A 19,989-nucleotide genomic window follows, 5' to 3' on the forward strand; every position below is an offset into this window, starting at 1 on the left:
CGTAGAGTTGATATTTTAAATGTCTGAATATTCTTAGTAGAATGAATTTTTGTTTTTGTTTTAAATTAAAGCAGGAAAGTTTGCAGAAAACAATCTATAAGCTGGAAGAACAGCTGCATAATGAAATGCAGTTAAAAGATGAAATGGAGCAGAAGTGCAGGTGAGAATATACTTGAAGTTTTTCATATTAAAAGTTTTACATACCAAATACTTATTTGAAAGCTTATACCCTGCAAACATCTGAAAGTAGATAGAAAATGAGGATGTAAAGATTACTACTGATAATACATTCATGATATGTCTCGGCTAGAATTGAGAAGTTGTATTTATGTTGGCTTAATTATAGATGTATTTTCCTCAGAATATTTAAAGTACATTTGTTCCTGGCAGTCTGTATTCTTTTTTTTTTTTGAGACAGAGTCTCATTCTGTTGCCCAGGCTGGAGTGCAGTGATGCGATCTCAGCTCACTGCAAGCTCCACCTCCCGGGTTCACGCCATTCTCCTGCCTCAGCTTCTCCAGTAGCTGGGACTACAGGCACCTGCCACAATGCCCGGCTAATTTTTTTTTTTTTTTTTTTTTTTTTTGTATTTTTAGTAGAGACGGGGTTTCACTGTGTTAGCCAGGATCTCCTGACCTTGTGATCTGCCTGCCTCGTCTTCCCAAAGTGCTGGGATTACAGGTGTGAGCCACCGCGCCCAGCCAACAGTCTGTATTCTTAAAAAACTATAATGCTAATTCATTTAGTTGCCTAACTTACTGCTTTTTTCTCGTTACATAATTAGCTAACTAAAAAGGCAAATTAGGCTGGGCATGGCGGATCACTTGAGGGCATGAGTTCAAGACCAGCCAGGCCAGCATGGCAACTGCATCTCTACTGAAAATACAGACAATTAGGTGGGCACAGTGATGTGCACCTGTAGTCCCCACTGCTTGGGAGGCTGAGACATGAGAGTTGCTTGAACTCAGGAGGGAGAGGTTACAGTGAGCCGAGATCATGCCATTGCACTGCAGCCTGGGTGACAGAGCAAGACTCTGTCTCAAAAAGAAAAATAAATAAAGCGGAAATTAGTTTACATTAAATAAGGTGCTTTTTGAAATGTAAATTGTTGAAGATTAAAATATATTAAATTTTTCATGTGGCCATTCTAATTTCCACTGTGGTTCTCTGGAGCAGTAACTCAGAGTATTTTTTTCTGTGGGTCTGATTTCAGCATGTTATTGGCATTAGACCCACAGAAAAAATATCTTTGAGGTACGCTCAAGATTAATTTAAATAACCTATCTTAATGCTGAATTACTTATCAATTATAAGCAATATTTTTTATAATTATTTATGTTTTTAGTGAATAGTATTGAATAAATGAAATGCAAAGGTAACACAAAAAGTATTCAACAAATAAATTTGGGAACACTGGTAATTTTGTGACAGAGCAGGTGGGGGGTTTCGTACGAAACAGGTAACATTCTCACTTTTAACCATTCTTTATAGATTATATGGTTAAGTGTATAATACAAACTTTTTTTTTTTTTTTTTGAGACGGAGTCTTGCTCAGTCACCCAGGCTGGAGTGCAGTGGTGCGATCTCCACTCACTGCAAGCTCTGCCTCCCGGGTTCACGCCATTCTCCTGACTCAGCCTCCCGAGTAGCTGGGACTACAGGCGCCCACCACTATGCCTGGCTAATTTTTTTTTTTTGTATTTTTAGTAGAGACGGGGTTTCACCGTGTTAGCCAGGATGGTCTTGATCTCCTGACCTCGTGATCCGCCCGTCTCAGCCTCCCAAAGTGCTGGGATTACAGGCGTGAGCCACCACGCCCGGCCAATACAAACTTTTTTTTAAAAAGGTATTTGAATATTATTTGCTTATATTATTGAATATAAGCAAATAATTAACTGATCTTTCCAAAGGATTTGGAAAGAATTTCTAAATATAAAATATGAAAATAAGGGGAAGAACTGGGTAGATACTGTTACATAAATGTTGAGAAGTCTCTACATCCAATTTTTTTTTTTTTTTTTTGAGACAACGTCTCACTCTTGTCCCCTAGACTGGAGTGCGATGGTGCGATCTCGGCTCACTGCAACCTCTGCTTCCCGGGTTCAAGCAATTCTTCTGCCTCAGCCCCCCAAGTAGCTGGGATTACAAGCGCCTGCCACCACGCCCGGCCAGTTTTGGTATTTTTAATAGAGACGGGATTTCACCATGTTGGCCAGGCTGGTCTTGAACTCCTGACCTCAGGTGATCCACCCGCCTCGGCCTACCAAAGTGTTGGGATTACAGGCATGAGCCACCACTCCCGGCCCCCCAAAAATTTTAAACAAAATTAAAAGACAAGTGACAAACTGGTAGTAATGGTGAGTAGGGATCAGTTTGAGGAAGTAATAAGAATGGCTGAAGTGGCTAATAATCATGTGAAAATGTATCACCTCAAGGAAATAAAATTGAGCTGAAACTTTTAAAAAGTATGTATTGAATTGGTAAATAGTTTTTAAAATAAAAACCTAGTGCTAGAGATTGTGGAGTGATATTTACTTGCATGTCTTTAAATTAAATTCTCTGCATTCAAATCATTTTAGTTACAGTCATTTATTCAATAAAAATTTCAGTTAAAGTGTCAAGATAATGTGCTTGTCAACAATATAGTACTGAATAAATAAAACATGGCCCCTCTCCACAAGGAGCTTGTAATTTAGCAAGAAAAATAAGTAATTATCAAGAAGTGTGGTATGTATTAATTGGGGAGAGAATAAAATTATACAGGAATATCAGGAATACATCAGGAGATGCCTGTACTGTTTTGTCAGAGATAAGAGAAAGCTAAAACCAGAAGAGTCAATGGAAATTATTTGGAGAGGAGTGGAAGGAAGTGTTAGGGTCCAGGAGGTGAGTATCTGTGAAGGCCGTGAGGTAAGAGACCTCGACTGGCCTGTAAGATGTGAGGGAACGAAAAGCCTGAGATGAGAGTGGGGAGGATGACAAGGTCTAGATTGGAGAGGATTCCTTTTTTCTCTTTTTTTTTTTTGGTGGGGGGGGACTAAGAAATTTGGAATTTATTTTAAGTGTGATGGAAAAACACCAAAAGTCATTAAACTAATAAGTAAAAAATATATATTAAATTTGCTGTTTCAAAAGAAGTTCCTGCTTAATTAGCAGTATTTGGGACTTTATTCAACTAAATGGGAGTGAGGGAAGATGAGTCAAGGATGATTCCTAGGTGATGTCATTTACTTAGGGACTTTAGAAGAGAAGCAAATTGGTATTGGGGTGAGAGTGTGCAACGGAGGCAGTAAGTTCCATTTTGGAGATGCTGAATGAGGATTTTGATGAGACATCCATGTGAAAATGTTGCATATATAGGTTTTGAAGCTCAGAATTACGTTTTGAACCAAAGAAAGCAAATTGTAATGAAGATAATACACTGAGTGTTGACAAATGGTGCCTTAACTGATTTGATATATGCTACCTTTCTCTTCGTTTACTTTATCCTGTATTAAAGGATAAATAGCTGATTTTTGAGTAGTGGCAAGTATTGCGTGATGGAGTTTAGGGATACTTCACCTGAGATCCATAGACCTCCCCTAAAGAATCCATGGATGAAATTTGAAGTCTTTAAACTTGGATGAGGAAAGGTGAATGTTTTCTCTAACTTGTAACTTAATTTTAGCACTTGTTTCAATTCTGAGCATAGGCAGCAATTCAGTCATTAGCAGTAGTTGTTAATTTTTATTAACAATAGAAATTATAGATGTTTTCTTATTACAGTTGTGACAGCTATCTCTAAATATCATTTATGCTCATCAATACTTTGAAATTACTGCCACTAGATCTTGTGATATAATATATTAATAAAGAAGCATATATACTACTGAATTATACATGTTTTTAAAAAGTTTATTACTGAATTTTAATATAATTGGCTCCTTTTTTTTTTTGGAGATAGACTGTCACTCTATCACCCAGGCTGGAGTGCAGTAGCACGATCTTGGCTCACTGCAACCTCCGCCTCCCAGGTTCAAGCAATTCTCCTGTCTTGGCCTCCCAGGTAGCTGGGATTACAGGCACCCGCCACCATGCCTAGCTAATTTTTAAAAATTTTAGTTTTAGTAGAGATGGGGTTTCACCATGTTGGCCAAGCTTGTCTTGAACTCCTGACCTCAGATGATCCACCCGCCTCGGCCTCCCAAAGTGCTGGGATTAACATATATGAGCCACTGCACCTGGCCTAATTGTCTTTTAATCATATATAATTTTTGTGCTTCAAAAAATATTTTGAAAAAAGGCCATAGGCTTCACTTGACTGCCAAAGAGATCCATGGCACCTAAAAAGGATACAAAACTCTAGCAGTGGAAAAGTAAGGAATGTGAGTGTTTAACACTGGGCAATAGGAAATAAATATATTTCTAATCTGTATTGCTTTTGTTTTTACAGAACCTCAAACATAAAACTAGACAAGATAATGAAAGAATTGGATGAAGAGGTACTTTTTGTTTTCTAATCAGAAGTTTCCTTTTTGAGATTTTTCCCTCTTTCAAATTGTTTCGTTTCCTGAGAAAATTGTATTTGAACTCTATAGTTTGAAACACGAAGCAGAGTCAGAGAATTTTGATGAGAGCCTTACCTTGGAACTGCAGTTTCAAGTGGTACAGATTAGATTATAGTTTAGTTTCCTTTGTACAATTGTATTCTACAGCCATATTGAAATTTTAGTATGTAAATTTCAGTTCAGTGGTTCTTGATGGTTGAAATGTGAGAAAGGAGCCAGAGAAGCAAGCGATCAGAAATTGAATCTCAAACTGTATCAGAAAGAGACAGACAAATAAGGAAAAGAAAGAAACACAGTTTAAAATATTTTTAAAAGATTAACACTGACATAATCTCATGTAATCAAATGGAAAATATGTTGATTTTAGAATGTTCATCTTTTCCATGGTTACCTGTCAAAATTTTTTTATTATCAAAGAAACAATAACAAGCATTCATAATTCAGATGTTTGTTTGTAAATATGTAATACATTTCCATTCCTCTTAGTCAACTTCTAAATATATTTCTACTGTGTCTATGAGTCCCATGACAAGAAATACACTGTCTATAGTCTTCTCCTAATGTATTATTTTGCCCTTTCTTAGGTTTAATCTCTGATAGTTTTTATGCTGTGTTAATTTTTTCTTCCCTTATAGAATGATATCTGTCAATGGCTTGCTTTCCTTCGTGGGTGGCTTTGGATATCCATGTAATCATCTATGAAGATTTAGATAGCATTTTACTAACTTGCCTTTGTATTTAGCCTTAGCAGTATATATTTGACTCTGAATGTTTAAGGAATCCTTTTTTGCATATCTTCCACTTACATTTAACTTTTAAAACACAGATAAAATTCAAATGTGCTAGATTTAAGTTATTCATTTTTCCAAATTAGAAGTAGAGAGGGAAATTTGAGGTATGAAATTAAAAGTCTCACTTCTAGAAAGATGGAGTAAAAGTACCTTTCCGTATTCCTCCCAGTAAGTACAGCTAAAAACCCTAAACATTAAACATAAAGCAAACATAAAAAGATTTTGAAAGGTAGAAAGAAGGCAAACCAGCCTGGGTTACTTGTGTCCTGAGAAACAACACATGGATGAATCTTTAGGGTTTTCTTTTTGCTGCGTGTATCCTAGACAGGGTGCCGGAGAAGCCAGCAACCTCGAAATATCAACAATTGCAGACAAAGCTCCAAAAAAAGCTAATTTCCTTAGCCTAAAGACCAGAAAAGGAGCAGGCTAGCAAGTCAGAAAACTTAAACTATCACTGCTTTTTTTAGCCAAACACCGCAGAAAAACGGTAACCCCATTCTTAACAGCAAAGGCTGAGTGGGAAGTCTAGATTTCCATCTCCACTATGCTGTAGCACACCCCAACTTCCAGTTAGAATAGTGTCAGAGAAGGCCCAGGAAAGGAATTTTCATCTCCCGTGGGCAGTAACAAACCTTCCTTCTCTTCCCAGACAGCATAGCAGTGACCATGTGGGGAATCTACACTTACACTCCCAGCTGGCAGTAATGGGGTGCCCCTCCCACTGCCTTCTGGGTTGATTTCAAAAGAGGCATAGTAGAGAGTCAGAACTTTCGACTGAAAATAACAAGCTCCTTTCCACAATGCAATGTCATCTGTGGGGGCCACATGAGGAGCAGCCATGGTGCACTCGGTGGAGGCCTGGTAGAGCGCCAGAACTCCTGCTTCCACCCAGCAATGATAAGGATCTGCTCCCTTCCCCACCTGAGGTGTCAGTAGCAGCTGAGTGGAAAACCTGGACTTCTCCAAACTCCACCTGGCAGAAAAGAGGCAGCACCCCCCTAGTTTCACCAGAACAGTGTCAGAGGAGACCTTCTAAAAGAGATTTTAAATAAGATCCAGAATGTTGTAAGATAATGTCCAGGTTTGAATAGAAAACTACTCATCATAATCAGAACTAGGAAAATTTTAACTGGAATGAGAAACAATAATAAACTAATACCAACGCTCAGACGACACAGATGTTAGAATTATCTGACAAGGATTTAAAGGAATCATCATAAATATGTTTCAGTGAGCAACTATAAACATAAAAACAAGCAAAAAAATAGTCTCAGAAAGACATAGACAGTATAAAATAGAGCCAACCAAAAATTGCAATAACTGAAATAAAAGTCTCAATAGATGGTGTCAGCAGCAGAGGGAACAATGCAGAGGAACGAATCAGAGACCTTCAACAAAGAAAAATAGAAATTATGCAGTCTGAACAACAGAGAGAAAATGGTCAGAAAAAAAGTGACAGAGCCTCTGGGACCTGTAGAACTATAACAATGAAATTCTCACATTCGTGTCACTCGAATTACTAAAGGAGAGGAGAAAAAGGGGGTGGGAAGAAATGATGATGGAAAATTCAACAAATTTGACAAAAGACCTGAGTTGACTAACAAAAGACGTAAACCACCAAGAAGCTTAACAAACCACAAAAAGTGTAAACCCAAAGATATCCACACCAAGACACAATAGTCAGATTTCTGAAAATTAATGACAAAAAAGAAATCTTAAATACAGGGCACACCTTACCTAGAAAGGAAAGAACCGTGTAAGTGACAGCTGATTTCTTACCAGAAACCATGGAGGCCAGGAGGAAGTGGCATGACTTTTTCAGGTGCTAAAAAAACAAAAAACAAACCTATCAACCCAGAATTCTGTGTTCAATTAAAATATCCTTCTCAAATGAAAAAGAAAATGACAACATTCTCAGATGAGGAAAAACTAAGATAGTGTGTCACCAGCACACCTTCCCTAAAGGAATTGCTAAAAAAATTTCTCTAAACAGAAGGGAAAGGATAAAAGAAGGAATCTTGGCCGGGAGGGGTGGCTCACATCTGTAATCCCAACGCTTTGGGAGGCTGAGGCGAGCAGATCACTTGAGACCAGAAGTTCAAGACCAGCCTGGCCAACATGGCGAAACCCCATCTTAAAATACAAAAAAAATTAGCCAAATGTGGTAGCGCATGCTTGTAATCCTAGCTACTCAGGAGGCTGAGGCTAGAGAATTGCTTGAACCTGGGAGGTGGAGGTTGGAGTGAGCCAAGATCACACCACTGTACTACAGCCTGGGTGACACAGCAAGACTGTCTCCAAAAGAAAAAGGAATTTTGAATTACCAGGAATAAAGAAAGAGTAAAATATGGGTAAATACTTTTTTTTCTCCTCTTGATTTTTTTATAATAGGCAGTTGAAGCAGAAATTATATTGTCTAATATTCTCTGTGTATGAGAAAAAAATATTTTAGACATTATAAACAGAGAATAATGGGTCGTAAAGAAAGGTAAAGTTTTTAGGTTGAGTGTGGTGGCTCATGTCTGTAATCCCGGTGGATTGCTTGAGCCCAGGAGTTCAAGACCAGCCTGAGCAACGAAGTGAAACCCCATCTCTACAAAAAATACAAAAATTAGCCAGGTGTGGTAGTGCATGCCTGTAGTCGCAGTTACTAGGGAGGTAGAGGTAGGAGGATCGCTTGAGTCCAGGAAGTTGAGGCTGCAGTGCCATAAGCATACCACTGTAGTCTAGCGTGGGTGATAGAGTGAAACCTTTTCTCAAAAATAAATTAAAAAGATAAAAATTTTAAAAAGAAAGGGGAGGTTTTTATACTTTAACTGGTGAGATGCCAATACCAGTAGAGTGTGCTATATATTAAGCTATGCATCTATAATGTAATATCTATGGCAGCCACTAAAAGGCCTTACAAGGAGATACATTCAAAAACACCGTAGGTAAATCAAAAGGAATGCTAAAATAATATTCAGGTAACCACAGAAAGACAGGAAAGAAAATGTAGAAATAACAGAGATCAAACAAAAATGGCAGATTTAACCCTAACATACTACCAATAATGACATTAAATGGAAATTGAATGGAATACCAATCAAAAGAGGTGATAGGCGTAGATTTTTTTAAATCCCCCATTTATGTATCTGTCAGAAACTCTTCAAATATAACACTATAGGGAAGTTGAATATCAGAAGATGTAAAGAGATAACATACAAATATTAAAAAGAAAGCAGCAATTTTGACAATGTTAATACCTTAACGTAGACTTCAGAGCAAAGAAAATTACTATGAGCATAGAGGAATATTACATAATGATAAGAGTTAAGCCACCAAAAATAAAAAAAATCCTAACTGTACACTAAACAAAAGAGCTACAAAATATGTGAAGCAAAAGTTAATAAAACTGAAAGGAGAAATAGACCAATCCATAATTATTGTTGGAGACTTCAACACCCCTAAGAATTACCAAACATAGGAGAACTCAACCACACTGTCAGCCATCAGAATTTGTTCAACATTTACAGAACTCTCTGCTTAACAGCAGAATATGCCTTCTTTTCAAGTGCTTAAGGAACACACACCAGGTTAGACTACATGCCAAGCTATAAAACAAACACATTTGAAAGCACTGAAATCATATAGAGAGTTTCCTGACCAACATGTACAGATGAGAATAACAGAAAAATCTGCAAACACATGGAAAGCAAACAACAAACTTCTAGATAATCCAGAGGTCAAAGAAGAAGTCTCAGTGAAAAAAATACATTGGAATGTTAATTATGTCTCATAAAACTGTTATGGCTCTTCATCTTTAAAAAATGTTTGAACAATGAAGTGAAAATACATCATCAGAATTTGTGAGATGCTGTTAACATAGTGATGAAGGTTAATTTATAGCACTAAATGCCTACCTTAGGAAAGAGGAGAAGTCTGAAATCAGTAATTTAAACTCCTGTTTCTGGAAACGAGAATAAGAAGAGTGAAATAAACCCAAAACAAACAAAAGGAAGGACAAGTAACAATAAGAGCAGAGAACAATGCAGTTAAAAGCAGAAAAACAATAGAGAAAAACAGTGAAACAAAAAACGGTGTGAAAAGATCAACAAAATTAACAAACCTCTAGCAAGACTGATAAAGGAAAAAGAGAGGACACAAATTACCAGTATGAGGAATGAAATAGGGCTAGGGCATATACTATAGACCATATAGGTATCAAAAGAATCATAAGGAAATACTATGAACAGTTCTAAACACAATTAAGACATTTAGATGAAAGGGACTAACTTCTCAAAAAACGAACTACCACAACTCATGCAGTGTGAAATAGGTAATTTCAGTAGCCCTATATAAGTGTTAAGGAAAGTGAATCCATACTTTTAAAACTTTTTAGATAATATGGATGACAAACATATGAAAAGAGGTTCACGTAATTAGTCATTTGGGAAGTGCAAATTTAATTACCATAAAATATTACTCCATAACTATGGAAAAACAGTAAGTTTTAAAATTATGTCAATAACGAACTGGCAAGGATATGGAGAAACTAGATCACTTGGACATTGCAGATGGGGATATGAAATGGTACAGACATTCTGGAAAACCAGTTGGCTGTGTTCCTGAAAAACTAAACATGTACCTACTATGTGACCTAGCAGTTGTATTCTTGGGCATTTATTCCAGAAAAATGAAAATTTACATTCTCACCAAAACCTGTACACTAGTGTTTATAATAGCTTTATTTGTAATAGCCCAAAACTGAAAACAATCAAAATGTTCTACAGTAGGTGAATGGTTGAACAAACTTTGGTACATTTGTACCATAGAATACTCAGCCACAAGAAGGAATAAACTGTAGATACATACAATACATAGATGGATTTTAAGGACTTTATGTTGAGTTAAAAAAAAAACAAACAAACCTGTCTTGGCTGGGCATGGTGGCTCCGGCCTGTAATCCTAGCACTTTGGGATGCCAAGGATCACGAGGTCAGGAAGTTGAGACCATCCTGGCCAACATAGTGAAATCTCATCTCTACTAAAAATACAAAAAAAAAAACACAACTGTCTCAAAAAGTCATGTATTGCATAGTTCCATTTATATAACATTCTCAAAAAGACAAAATTATAGAAATGGAGAACCATTCGTTGCCAGGAATATGGGTGGTGGGAGAACAGGGATGGATGTAGCTCTAACTAGTGACTGGAAGGAGATTGTTGTGATGACCAGTTCTGTATCTTCATTGTGGTGGTGCTTACATGAACCTACATATGTGATAAAATGACAGAACTGTACACACCTTATACCAGTGAGAATTTTCTGATTTTGTTGTTGTACTATTGTTATATATAACGTAACTACTGGGGGGAAGCTGAGTGGAAGGGCACTTGGGATCTCTCTCTACTATCTTTGCAACTTTCTTTGAATGTATAATTATCTAAAAATTAAAGTTAGAATGATGAACTCTTAGAAAGACCTTGAATGATTTATGTCCAATTTTTGCTTAAAGATGAGAAAGCCCAGAAACACTATAAAACAGGTTTCCTAATGTGGAGTCTTAAAAAGTGAAGCATCAAAAACAAGATTTACTGGTAGTGGTAACTCAGAAAGGTACACTTTTAAGTTGTGAAAATGTGGGTATTTTAGCCTGGGTACGGTGGCTCATGCCTGTAATCCCAGCACTTTGGGAGGCTGAGGCAGGCGGATCACTTGAGGTCAAGAGTTCAAGACCAGCCTGGCCAACGTGACAAAACCTGTCTCTACCAAAAATAGAAAAATTAACTAGGCACAGTGGTGCATCCCTGTAGTCCCAGCTACTTGGGAGACTGAGGCACGAGAATCACTTGAACCCTGGTTGCAGTGAGCCAAGATTGTGCCGCTGCACTGCAGCCTGGGCAACAGAGTGAGAATCTGTCTCAAAAAAATAAAAAAAAAATAGACAAAACAAATTGGTATTTTAATCCTCCTCTCTCTGGTAGTTTCTTTTTCTAAAATAACAATTTCCTTGATTGCTTTTTAATGCACATTGGTGGGTAGATACCTAGAACATCTTAGATAAGCAAGTTGTTGTTGACAGAGATAGGATTCAGGGAGACATCGAGGAAATGGTGAACTCACTGCACATTCTGTACCATCTGGTAATGTTTGAACTTTTCATCACTTTATTATCAGATGATCCTTTCATGTTTCATTCCTTAAATTTGGGATTGTTATGCCAAAATATTGGTAACACAATATGATTGTCTTAAACTTAGAGAGTGGCTTTCAGTCTAAAAAGATTCACAGGGTTGTATTTTAAATTTTTGGAGCCAGAAGTCTCTGAAAATTTTACCTATCAAGTTCAAGTAAGCAGATTCTCACTGTCTTCTTAAAAGGCAAGCTACTTAGAAAGTTGTATTAGGAGATACTATTTGCTTTTGAAACAGAACATTTGTCTTAAGTGTTTGTCTATTTTTTTTTTTTTTCTTGTTTTTTGTTTTTAAGAACAAAATACTCTCTTGAATGAATGACGAGAGTATTAATCACAATGGTAACTTTTATCATTATAATCTCAGGGAAATCAAAGAAGAAATCTAGAATCTACAGTGTCTCAGATTGAGAAGGAGAAAATGTTGCTACAGCATAGAATTAATGAGTACCAAAGAAAAGCTGAACAGGAAAATGAGAAGAGAAGAAATGTAGAAAATGAAGGTGAATTGTCACTACTTTTGAAAAATGATAAAATTTCTAACACTGTCATGAGGTTGTCTTTAATTTAGTGTCCATGATATGTACATAAAGCTACAGTCCTAAGACACTTTATAAGCTAAATAACCCAGATCTCAAGTTAAACTTATAACATATTAAAGGAAATAGTAAGTAGTGTTTAACTAGAGTAGTGATTGTCATCATGGTGTGCTCCTGGGAAGCTTTAAAGAGTACTGATGCCTAAGTCCCAGCGATTCTAATTTAATTGGTCTAGATATGTGGCCTGAGTATCATCATTTTTTACAAGCCCCCTCGGTACTTCTAACAAGCAGCTGCGTCTAAGAACTGCTAAACTAGGATTTCTTGTGTTTTAATGCCTGTTACAAATACATTTAAAATACCTTTCTACACCCATTGATGCACTGATTTCACTTCCATAAGTTATTTTACATACATACTCGTACTGCAAACTGATATATACACAAGGCTATTCATTGTAGCATTGCTTAAAATGACAAAAAAATAAATGCAGTCAATGTTTATATGAAACATAATGTAATACATATATGAAACATAAAGGTAATCAATGCTGTAATAAATTTTAGTACATCTATATGATAAAATACTATGCAGCTTATAAAAAATCATCTTAAATACTGGTATAAAACAATCTCTAAGATATATCTTTAAGTGACAAAAACAAAGTACAGATTGCTTGTGTTTAAAACAAGAGTACTTGTCTATATATGCTTAAATTAAATATATATTAGGGAGGAGAGTCAGTTAAGGGAGACTCACAAGGAGCAAAAATGACTAAATGGAGAAGGGAAGCCTTATACTATCTACCATTTGATACGTGCTAAATTTTGTATTAAGATATTGAATTATCAAGCAATTGATCTATTGAAAAATAATATTAAAACTAGCTTTATAATTACACTAACAGAGTGATCTTATAAAGGGAATAAAGGAGTTGGAGTTTGAGATTTACAATAGTGAGAAGAAATCTGTTTTTGCACTCTGTGTTATAAAATGATGTTCTACTTTTTAATGAATTTAAAATGCAAGTACTTCCAAATTGGAATTTGGCTTTGGGAGTGGACCTAATGTAGCTGACTGTTATGGCCTAAGACTAAATGTCATTTTTTTAAAAAGGATTTATATGTTTCCACTATGAAAATTTTGTAATTTCTATATATTATTCTTTCATTTTCTAGTTTCTACATTAAAGGATCAGTTGGAAGACTTAAAGAAAGTAAGTCAGAATTCACAACTTGCTAATGAGAAGCTGTCCCAGTTACAAAAGCAGGTAAGTGTTTCAAATGAGGTTCCTTTTTTAAAAAAAATGTAGATAATTAAATTGTATTGCACTTTGGTCAGAAACCTATTTTCTTTCTTTCTTTTTTAAATAGCTAGAAGAAGCCAATGACTTACTTAGGACAGAATCGGACACAGCTGTAAGACTGAGGAAGAGTCACACAGAAATGAGCAAGTCAATTAGTCAGTTAGAGTCCCTGAACAGAGAGTTGCAAGAGAGAAATCGAATTTTAGAGAATTCTAAGTCACAAACAGACAAAGATTATTACCAGCTGCAAGCTATATTAGAAGCTGAACGAAGAGACAGAGGTCATGATTCTGAGATGATCGGAGACCTTCAAGGTAATATTTTTTTTATTGTGGTAAAATATGCATAACATGAAATTTATTATAACATTTTAACCATTTTTATATATACAGTTCAGTGGGATTAAATGCAGTTCACAGTGTATGCAACTGTCATAAGTGGAATTATATAGTGTTTGTCCTTTTGCGTCTGGCTTTTTTCACTTAGCACAATGTCTTCAAGGTTTATCCATGTTGTGTGTGTCAGATTTTCCTTCCTTTTTAGGGCTCAGTAATATTCCATGGTATGTGTATACCACATTTTGTTCATCCACTCATCTGTCAATGGAAGGAATATTTTATAATTTTTATTTTTAATTGTCAAAAAATATATAACATAAAATTTACCATCTTGATCATTTTTAAGTCTAAGTTAATATATTTATGAACATATTATCCTCATAAAGAAAATGACTTTGGTGAAACCAGAAATGGTTGCATTCTTTTTTATTTACATTTTTTTGAGATAGGAACTTGCTCTGTTGCCCAGGCTGGAGTGCAGTGGCATGATCACAGCTCACTGCAGGCTTGAACTCCGGAGGTCAGGCAATTCTTCCACCTCAATTTCCTGAGTAGCTGGGACTACAGGTGCATGCCACCATGCTCAGCTAATTTTTGCATTTTTTGTAGAGACGGAGTTTCACCATTTTGCCCAGGCTGGTCTCAAACTCCTGGACTGAAGTGAAACACCCACCTCGACCTCCCAAAGTGCCGGCATTATGGGTGTGACACACCACACCAGGCCAGCATTCTTTCTCTTTTAGGATAATGCCTACATTTGTATCACGTTGTAATTTCTTCACCCTCACAGGTACTCCTGCGGGGTAGGTAATGTGGATATTTTTCAGTTTTACAGGTAAATTAACCAAAAACTTCATTTGAAAACTTGCCTAATTCATAAAGGTTTTACTCAAAGTGAGACTAATCCAGGCAAAGAGGATTATCACTATTAAAACCTAGGAATTCCTCATGCATTGTTGGTAGTAATAGAAACTCAGCTGCAGAAATAGAATCCCATTACGCATTAAAAGTTATACACTTGGGAACGTTTGAACTGGAGATACTGACAGTCTGTCTTCGTGAATCTAAGAGGCAAAAGATTGAGTATAACTAACGGTGAATAAATGAACAGTTTTTAAATAGTAGTAAAATTCAGTTTGTTTTCAAAAAGATTCCTGGCTTTACGTACTCACATATTTTTCTATTTTCTATTCCTGTTAGTAGCAGCATCCATACTACCTAATCAAAACAAATATGCATGGAAGTTGCCAGATCTCTCAGGAAAAAATTGGAGGGAGGAGTTTATTTTAACCTTAGTTAGAGTTGGGAACATAGTTTCAGGTCCCTTGGGGCTTGATGATTAGCTATAATTCAGTGGAGAGAGGTCAGGGTCAGCTTTTGTGACTAAGGAAACACAAAATACGATCTCCTGTTGGTTCTTAGCTGAGGAGTGTTGTGCAATCATATTTCTCAGGGACCAGGCTTAAAATAGATCTGAATATAACTAAGAAAGTAACCACTTTATATGTAATAGGAAAGTCACAGACTTCCTTAAATTGCTTTCCTAGACCTTTTTATACAGCTTATTAGCTGTTTGAAAGTCTCTTCATCTCCCTTCTTTGTCTGTAAACCAAGGAGAAAAGAATAGGTTACCTCTAATAAATCTTTCCAATTCTGAAATTCTTGTAAGTTTGTGATCTGTATTTGATTGAGCTTTGAGCGCCTTGCTTCAGAGGCAGAGATCATCCATGTACTATCAACAGTGGTTTTAAACTGTATCTATTTTTTAGATATCAGTTAAAGTTAAGGAAAATTTGTAGCATGTTTTATTGTTTGTTTATCCTTTTTCAGTGTTTCCTTTGTTTAGTTTGGAACTTAAATGTGAATAAAAGCTCACATACACTAAAATAATGCACACAACTTAATGTGAGTTTCAACATACATATAAAAGGGCACTGTGGTTTTTTTAAAAAATCGCAATGTTTATATTACTCTTTTCTGGTCTTTAAGAACTTTCAGGCTTCTCAAGTATACATTTAGTTTGGGATGATGGGCTTCTGGCAGAGTCTTGATTGTTATTCATTAATGGAGTGTCCTCCATATATGACCTCTGTTGAATAGTCTTTTTTATTTTTTACTTTTTATAGCCCTTTAAAGTATAAAAGCTATTCTTAGCTTGAGATCTGTACAGAAACAGGCGGCAGCCCGGACATTTGCCAGTGCCTGGACTAGTGAAACAATAAGGCTGCGATTGATTACAGGGAAAGTTTCCAAAAGTTCAGGCTGTAGAGGCTTAATGAAAGTGATCAAAATGTTATGGAGGATTGAAAATTTTAACTGAATTGATAAGCTCTCATATAGTAAGTTTATCTGTGATTCATCAGATTGAATGGCAAGAAACAATTTTTTTTAATTAACCATTTTTTAAAGTCTGTTTTTTTTTTTTATATTGTTTGCACCAGAAGTGCTTCAGATTTTGGATTTTGGGCGGTTTGTGAATATTTGCATTATGAGTATCCCAAATCTGAAATCCTTGAATGTCATGTCAGTGGTCAAAAAGTTTCAGAATTTGGAGCATTTGGGATTTTTGGATTTTTCAATTAAGGATGCCTAACCTGTTCTGTAGTGACCTCTTGTGTACTCATCATTTAGCTTCAAAAATCTTCATTTGGTAGCCAGTTGTATTTCATTTTATACCTCTACCTCCCCTTCCCAATCCTCTGACACGGAATTATTTTGAAGCACATATCAGGCACCATGTTGTCCTTTTGTAAATACATCCTAATTTGTAAATATTTCATTATCTTAAAGATAGGGACTCTTTTTTAGGAAGACAAACATAACTACAATGTCATTATCAAAGGTAGAAAATAGGTGACAGTTATTTAATATTATAAAATATCTAATTACTGCTTAAATTCCTCTAGTAGTCTCATAATTTGTTGTTATTATTGCATTTATTTTGCTTGAATTTGGATCCAAAGTTTGGACATTGCATTTCATTAATAACGTCCCTTAAGTTTATTTTAATCTGTATTTTCCTCCTCCCTTTTGTGTTTTTGCCATTGTTTTTGGTTAAAGAAACCAGGGTTTTTTTGGTCCTGTGAGTGGCTCCCATTCAGAATTTTACTGATCTCATCCACTGGTATCATTTAGCATGTTGCTGTGTCCGCGATAGTACTTTAAACTAGATGTTAGATCTAGAGATGTGATCTACTTCGGGTAGGACTTTGTCAAGAATACTTATAAGTAGTAGTATTTAGGTACCAGGAGATACATAAACATAAAATCTGGGCTGGGCACAGTGACTCACACCTGTAACACCAACACTTGTGGGAGACTGAGGTGTTTGAGACCAACCTGAACAACATGTTGAAACCCCATCTCTACAAAAAATACAAAAATTAGCCAGGTATGGTGGCACGCACCTGTAGTCCTAGCTACTTAGGAGGCTCAGGTGGAGGATTGCTTGAGCCCAGGAGACGGAGGTTGCAGTGAGCCGAAATCGTGCCACTGTACTTCAGCCTGGGCAACAGAGAGAGACCCTGTCTCAGAAACAACAACAAACAAACAAATATAAAACTTAAAGTCTGGCTGTATCTTTTTGTGGTGTTAGTAGCCATTGATGATATCATTGCCTAGGACCTTTGTTTCCTTAGGAATTTGCAGTGGTGATCATCTATTTTTATCCTTCTTCATTTGTTAATTGGCATACTACTCTAGAGATAAACATTTCTTCATCAATTATATAGTAGTTACTTTGAGGTACAGCTTATAAAAGAAAGTCAGGTTAAATACTTAATTATTTGTCAGTTTTTGGAGCAGTGAGTTATTTCCCAGGCATCCTCCAAAGATGATTAGTGAATTTTTAAAATGTATCTATGAACTCATGAATTTTAATATATTTAATATATATTAGCCCTTTGCATTCTTCTTAATGATGCTCACTTGAAGTTTAGTAGGAATTCTTTAAGTTTAGACACTACCCTAGTAGTTTTGGATAGCATCCTTGCTTTTTGATATGCATAGATTTTGCAGGTTATTTTTTGGCCCAGACTTGGAATCACCCATTTGCCTAGGAACTCCAGTTCCTTTTGTAGCATATGACGTTCAGGGTCTGTAACCTGAATTCTATGGGTACTCACTACTGTTGGGTTGGTCAATGTTAGTAGGTCGTTTTAATGGACAGAGGTAGGGAACAATTTTTTTTTGTAATTAATAATTTCTTATTTATTGTGATCAGGAACTATTAAAATATTTTTGTCTCTTTGTTCTGTCAAATTTTAAAATGTGTTTTAAAAGTTTTCACTATCATTGTGAGTTTTTTTCTCATAGCCTCCCGCGTATTTCTTTTTCTTTCTTTCTTTCTTTCTTTTTTTCTTTTTGAAACGGAGCCTCACTCTGTGGCCCAGGCTAGAGTGCAGTGGCGTGATCTCGGCTCATTGCAACCTCCGGGTTCAGGTGATTCTCCTGCCTCAGCCTCCCAAGTAGAAGTAGCTGGGACTACAGGCACGCGCCACCATGCCCAGCTAATTTTTGTATTTTTAGTAGAGACAGGGTTTCTGACCTTTTGTGTTAGACTTCTTTCACTTAGCATAATGTTTTACAGGTTCATCCATATTGTAGCATGTGTCAGTAGTTCATTCATTTATGGCTGAGTAATATTCTGTTATTTGTATATACCACATTTTGCTTAGCCATTCATCTGTTGATGGGCCTGTGGATTGATTCCACCTTTTGGCTTGTGTGAATAGCACTGCTTCAACATTTGTGTACAAGTATTTGTTGGAGTACCTGTTTTTAATTCTTTAGGGGTGTATATTTAGGAGTGGAATTTCTGAGTCTTCTGGTAATTCTTTTTTTTGAGACGGAGTCTCGCTCTGTCGCCCAGACTGGAGTGCAGTGGCCAGATTTCAGCTTACTGCAAGCTCCACCTCCCGGGTTTACGCCATTCTCCTGCCTCAGCCTCCCAAGTAGCTGGGACTACAGGCACCCACCACCTCGCCCGGCTAGTTTTTTGTATTTTTTAGTAGAGACGGGGTTTCACTGTGTTAGCCAAGATGGTCTCGATCTCCTGACCTCGTGATCCGCCTGTCTCGGCCTCCCAAAGTGCTGGGATTACAGGCTTGAGCCACCGCGCCCAGCCTATCTTCTGGTAATTATATGTGTAACTTTGGAGGAATTTCCAAAGTGTTTTCCACAATGGCTACACCATTTTACATTCCTGTCAGCAATGTGCAGGATTCCAGTTTCTCCATATCCCTGCCCACACTTGGTATTTTCCTTTTTTCAGTTATAGGTACTCTAGTGGGTATATGGTGGTTGTCCCATTGTTGTTTGTTTTGATTTTCATTGTCCCTAATGACTAATGATGTTGAGCATCTGATATCCAGTTGTCCCAGCAACATTTGTTGAACAGACTATTTCCTTTGTAAATGATCTTGGCATCTTTGTTGAAAATCGATTGGCAGCCAGGTGCAGTAGCTCACACTTGTAATCCCAGCACTCTGGGAGGCTGCCTTGGGTGGATCGCTTAAGCTCAGGAGTTTGATTGAGTCCAGTCTGGGCAATATGGCAAAACCCTGTCTCTACTAAAAATACAAAAATTAGCCGGGCATGATGGCATGCACCTGTAGTCCCAGCTACTCAGGGGACTGAGGCCGGAGGGTCACTTGAGCCTGGGAGGCAGCGGTTGCAGCGAGCCAAGATTGCTCCACTACACTCCAGCATGGGCAAACAGCGTGAGACCCTATCTCCAAAAAAAAAAAAGAAAATCAATTGAATATAGATATAATGCATCTATGATATTCTGGATTCTCAACCCTATTCCATTGGTCTATGTGTTTGTCCTTATGCCAGCATGTACCACACTGTTCTGTTTTGTTCACTGTAGCTTTGTAGCAAGTTTTGAAATCAGGAAGTTTGAGCCCTCCAAGTTTGTCATTGTTCTTCAGTATGTTTTACGTATTCAGGGTTCTTTGCAATTCTATATGAATTTGAGGATTGGCTTTTCCATTTCTGCAAAAAAAGATCTTTAGAATTTTGATAGCGATTTATTTGAATCTGTAGATTACTTTATGTAGTATTGCCATCTTAACAATATTAAATCTTCCAGCCAGGCGCAGTGGCTCACGTCTATAATGTCAGCATTTTGGGAAGCCAAGGTGGGCAGATCACTTGAGCACAGGAGTTTGAGACCACCCTGAGCAATGTGGCGAAGCCTCTGTCTACAAAAAATTAAAAATTATCCAGGTGTGGTGGTGCACGCCTGTGGTCCCAGTGCTCCAGCCTGGCTGACAGAGGTAGACTTTGT

At 36.8% G+C, this 19,989-nt stretch overlaps 1 protein-coding gene across 3 annotated transcripts in view; it reads left to right on the forward strand.

The window, feature by feature from the left end:
• Window positions 1-19,989, forward strand: part of ROCK1 (Rho associated coiled-coil containing protein kinase 1) — a 154,698-nt gene that overhangs the window by 84,381 nt on the left and 50,328 nt on the right. For 2 of the 3 annotated variants that reach the window (XM_026456016.2, XM_026456014.1), the window contains exons 12-16: window positions 72-160; window positions 4,433-4,481; window positions 11,882-12,017; window positions 13,232-13,323; window positions 13,427-13,673. In XM_026456016.2, coding sequence (XP_026311801.1) covers window positions 72-160; window positions 4,433-4,481; window positions 11,882-12,017; window positions 13,232-13,323; window positions 13,427-13,673 — 613 coding nt within the window. The remainder of the gene's footprint in view (window positions 1-71; window positions 161-4,432; window positions 4,482-11,881; window positions 12,018-13,231; window positions 13,324-13,426; window positions 13,674-19,989) is intronic. The other variant, XM_026456015.1, reaches the window with a different exon arrangement.

Source organism: Piliocolobus tephrosceles, chromosome 18 (assembly GCF_002776525.5).
Source record: "Piliocolobus tephrosceles isolate RC106 chromosome 18, ASM277652v3, whole genome shotgun sequence".
NCBI classification, from domain to species: domain Eukaryota; kingdom Metazoa; phylum Chordata; class Mammalia; order Primates; family Cercopithecidae; genus Piliocolobus; species Piliocolobus tephrosceles.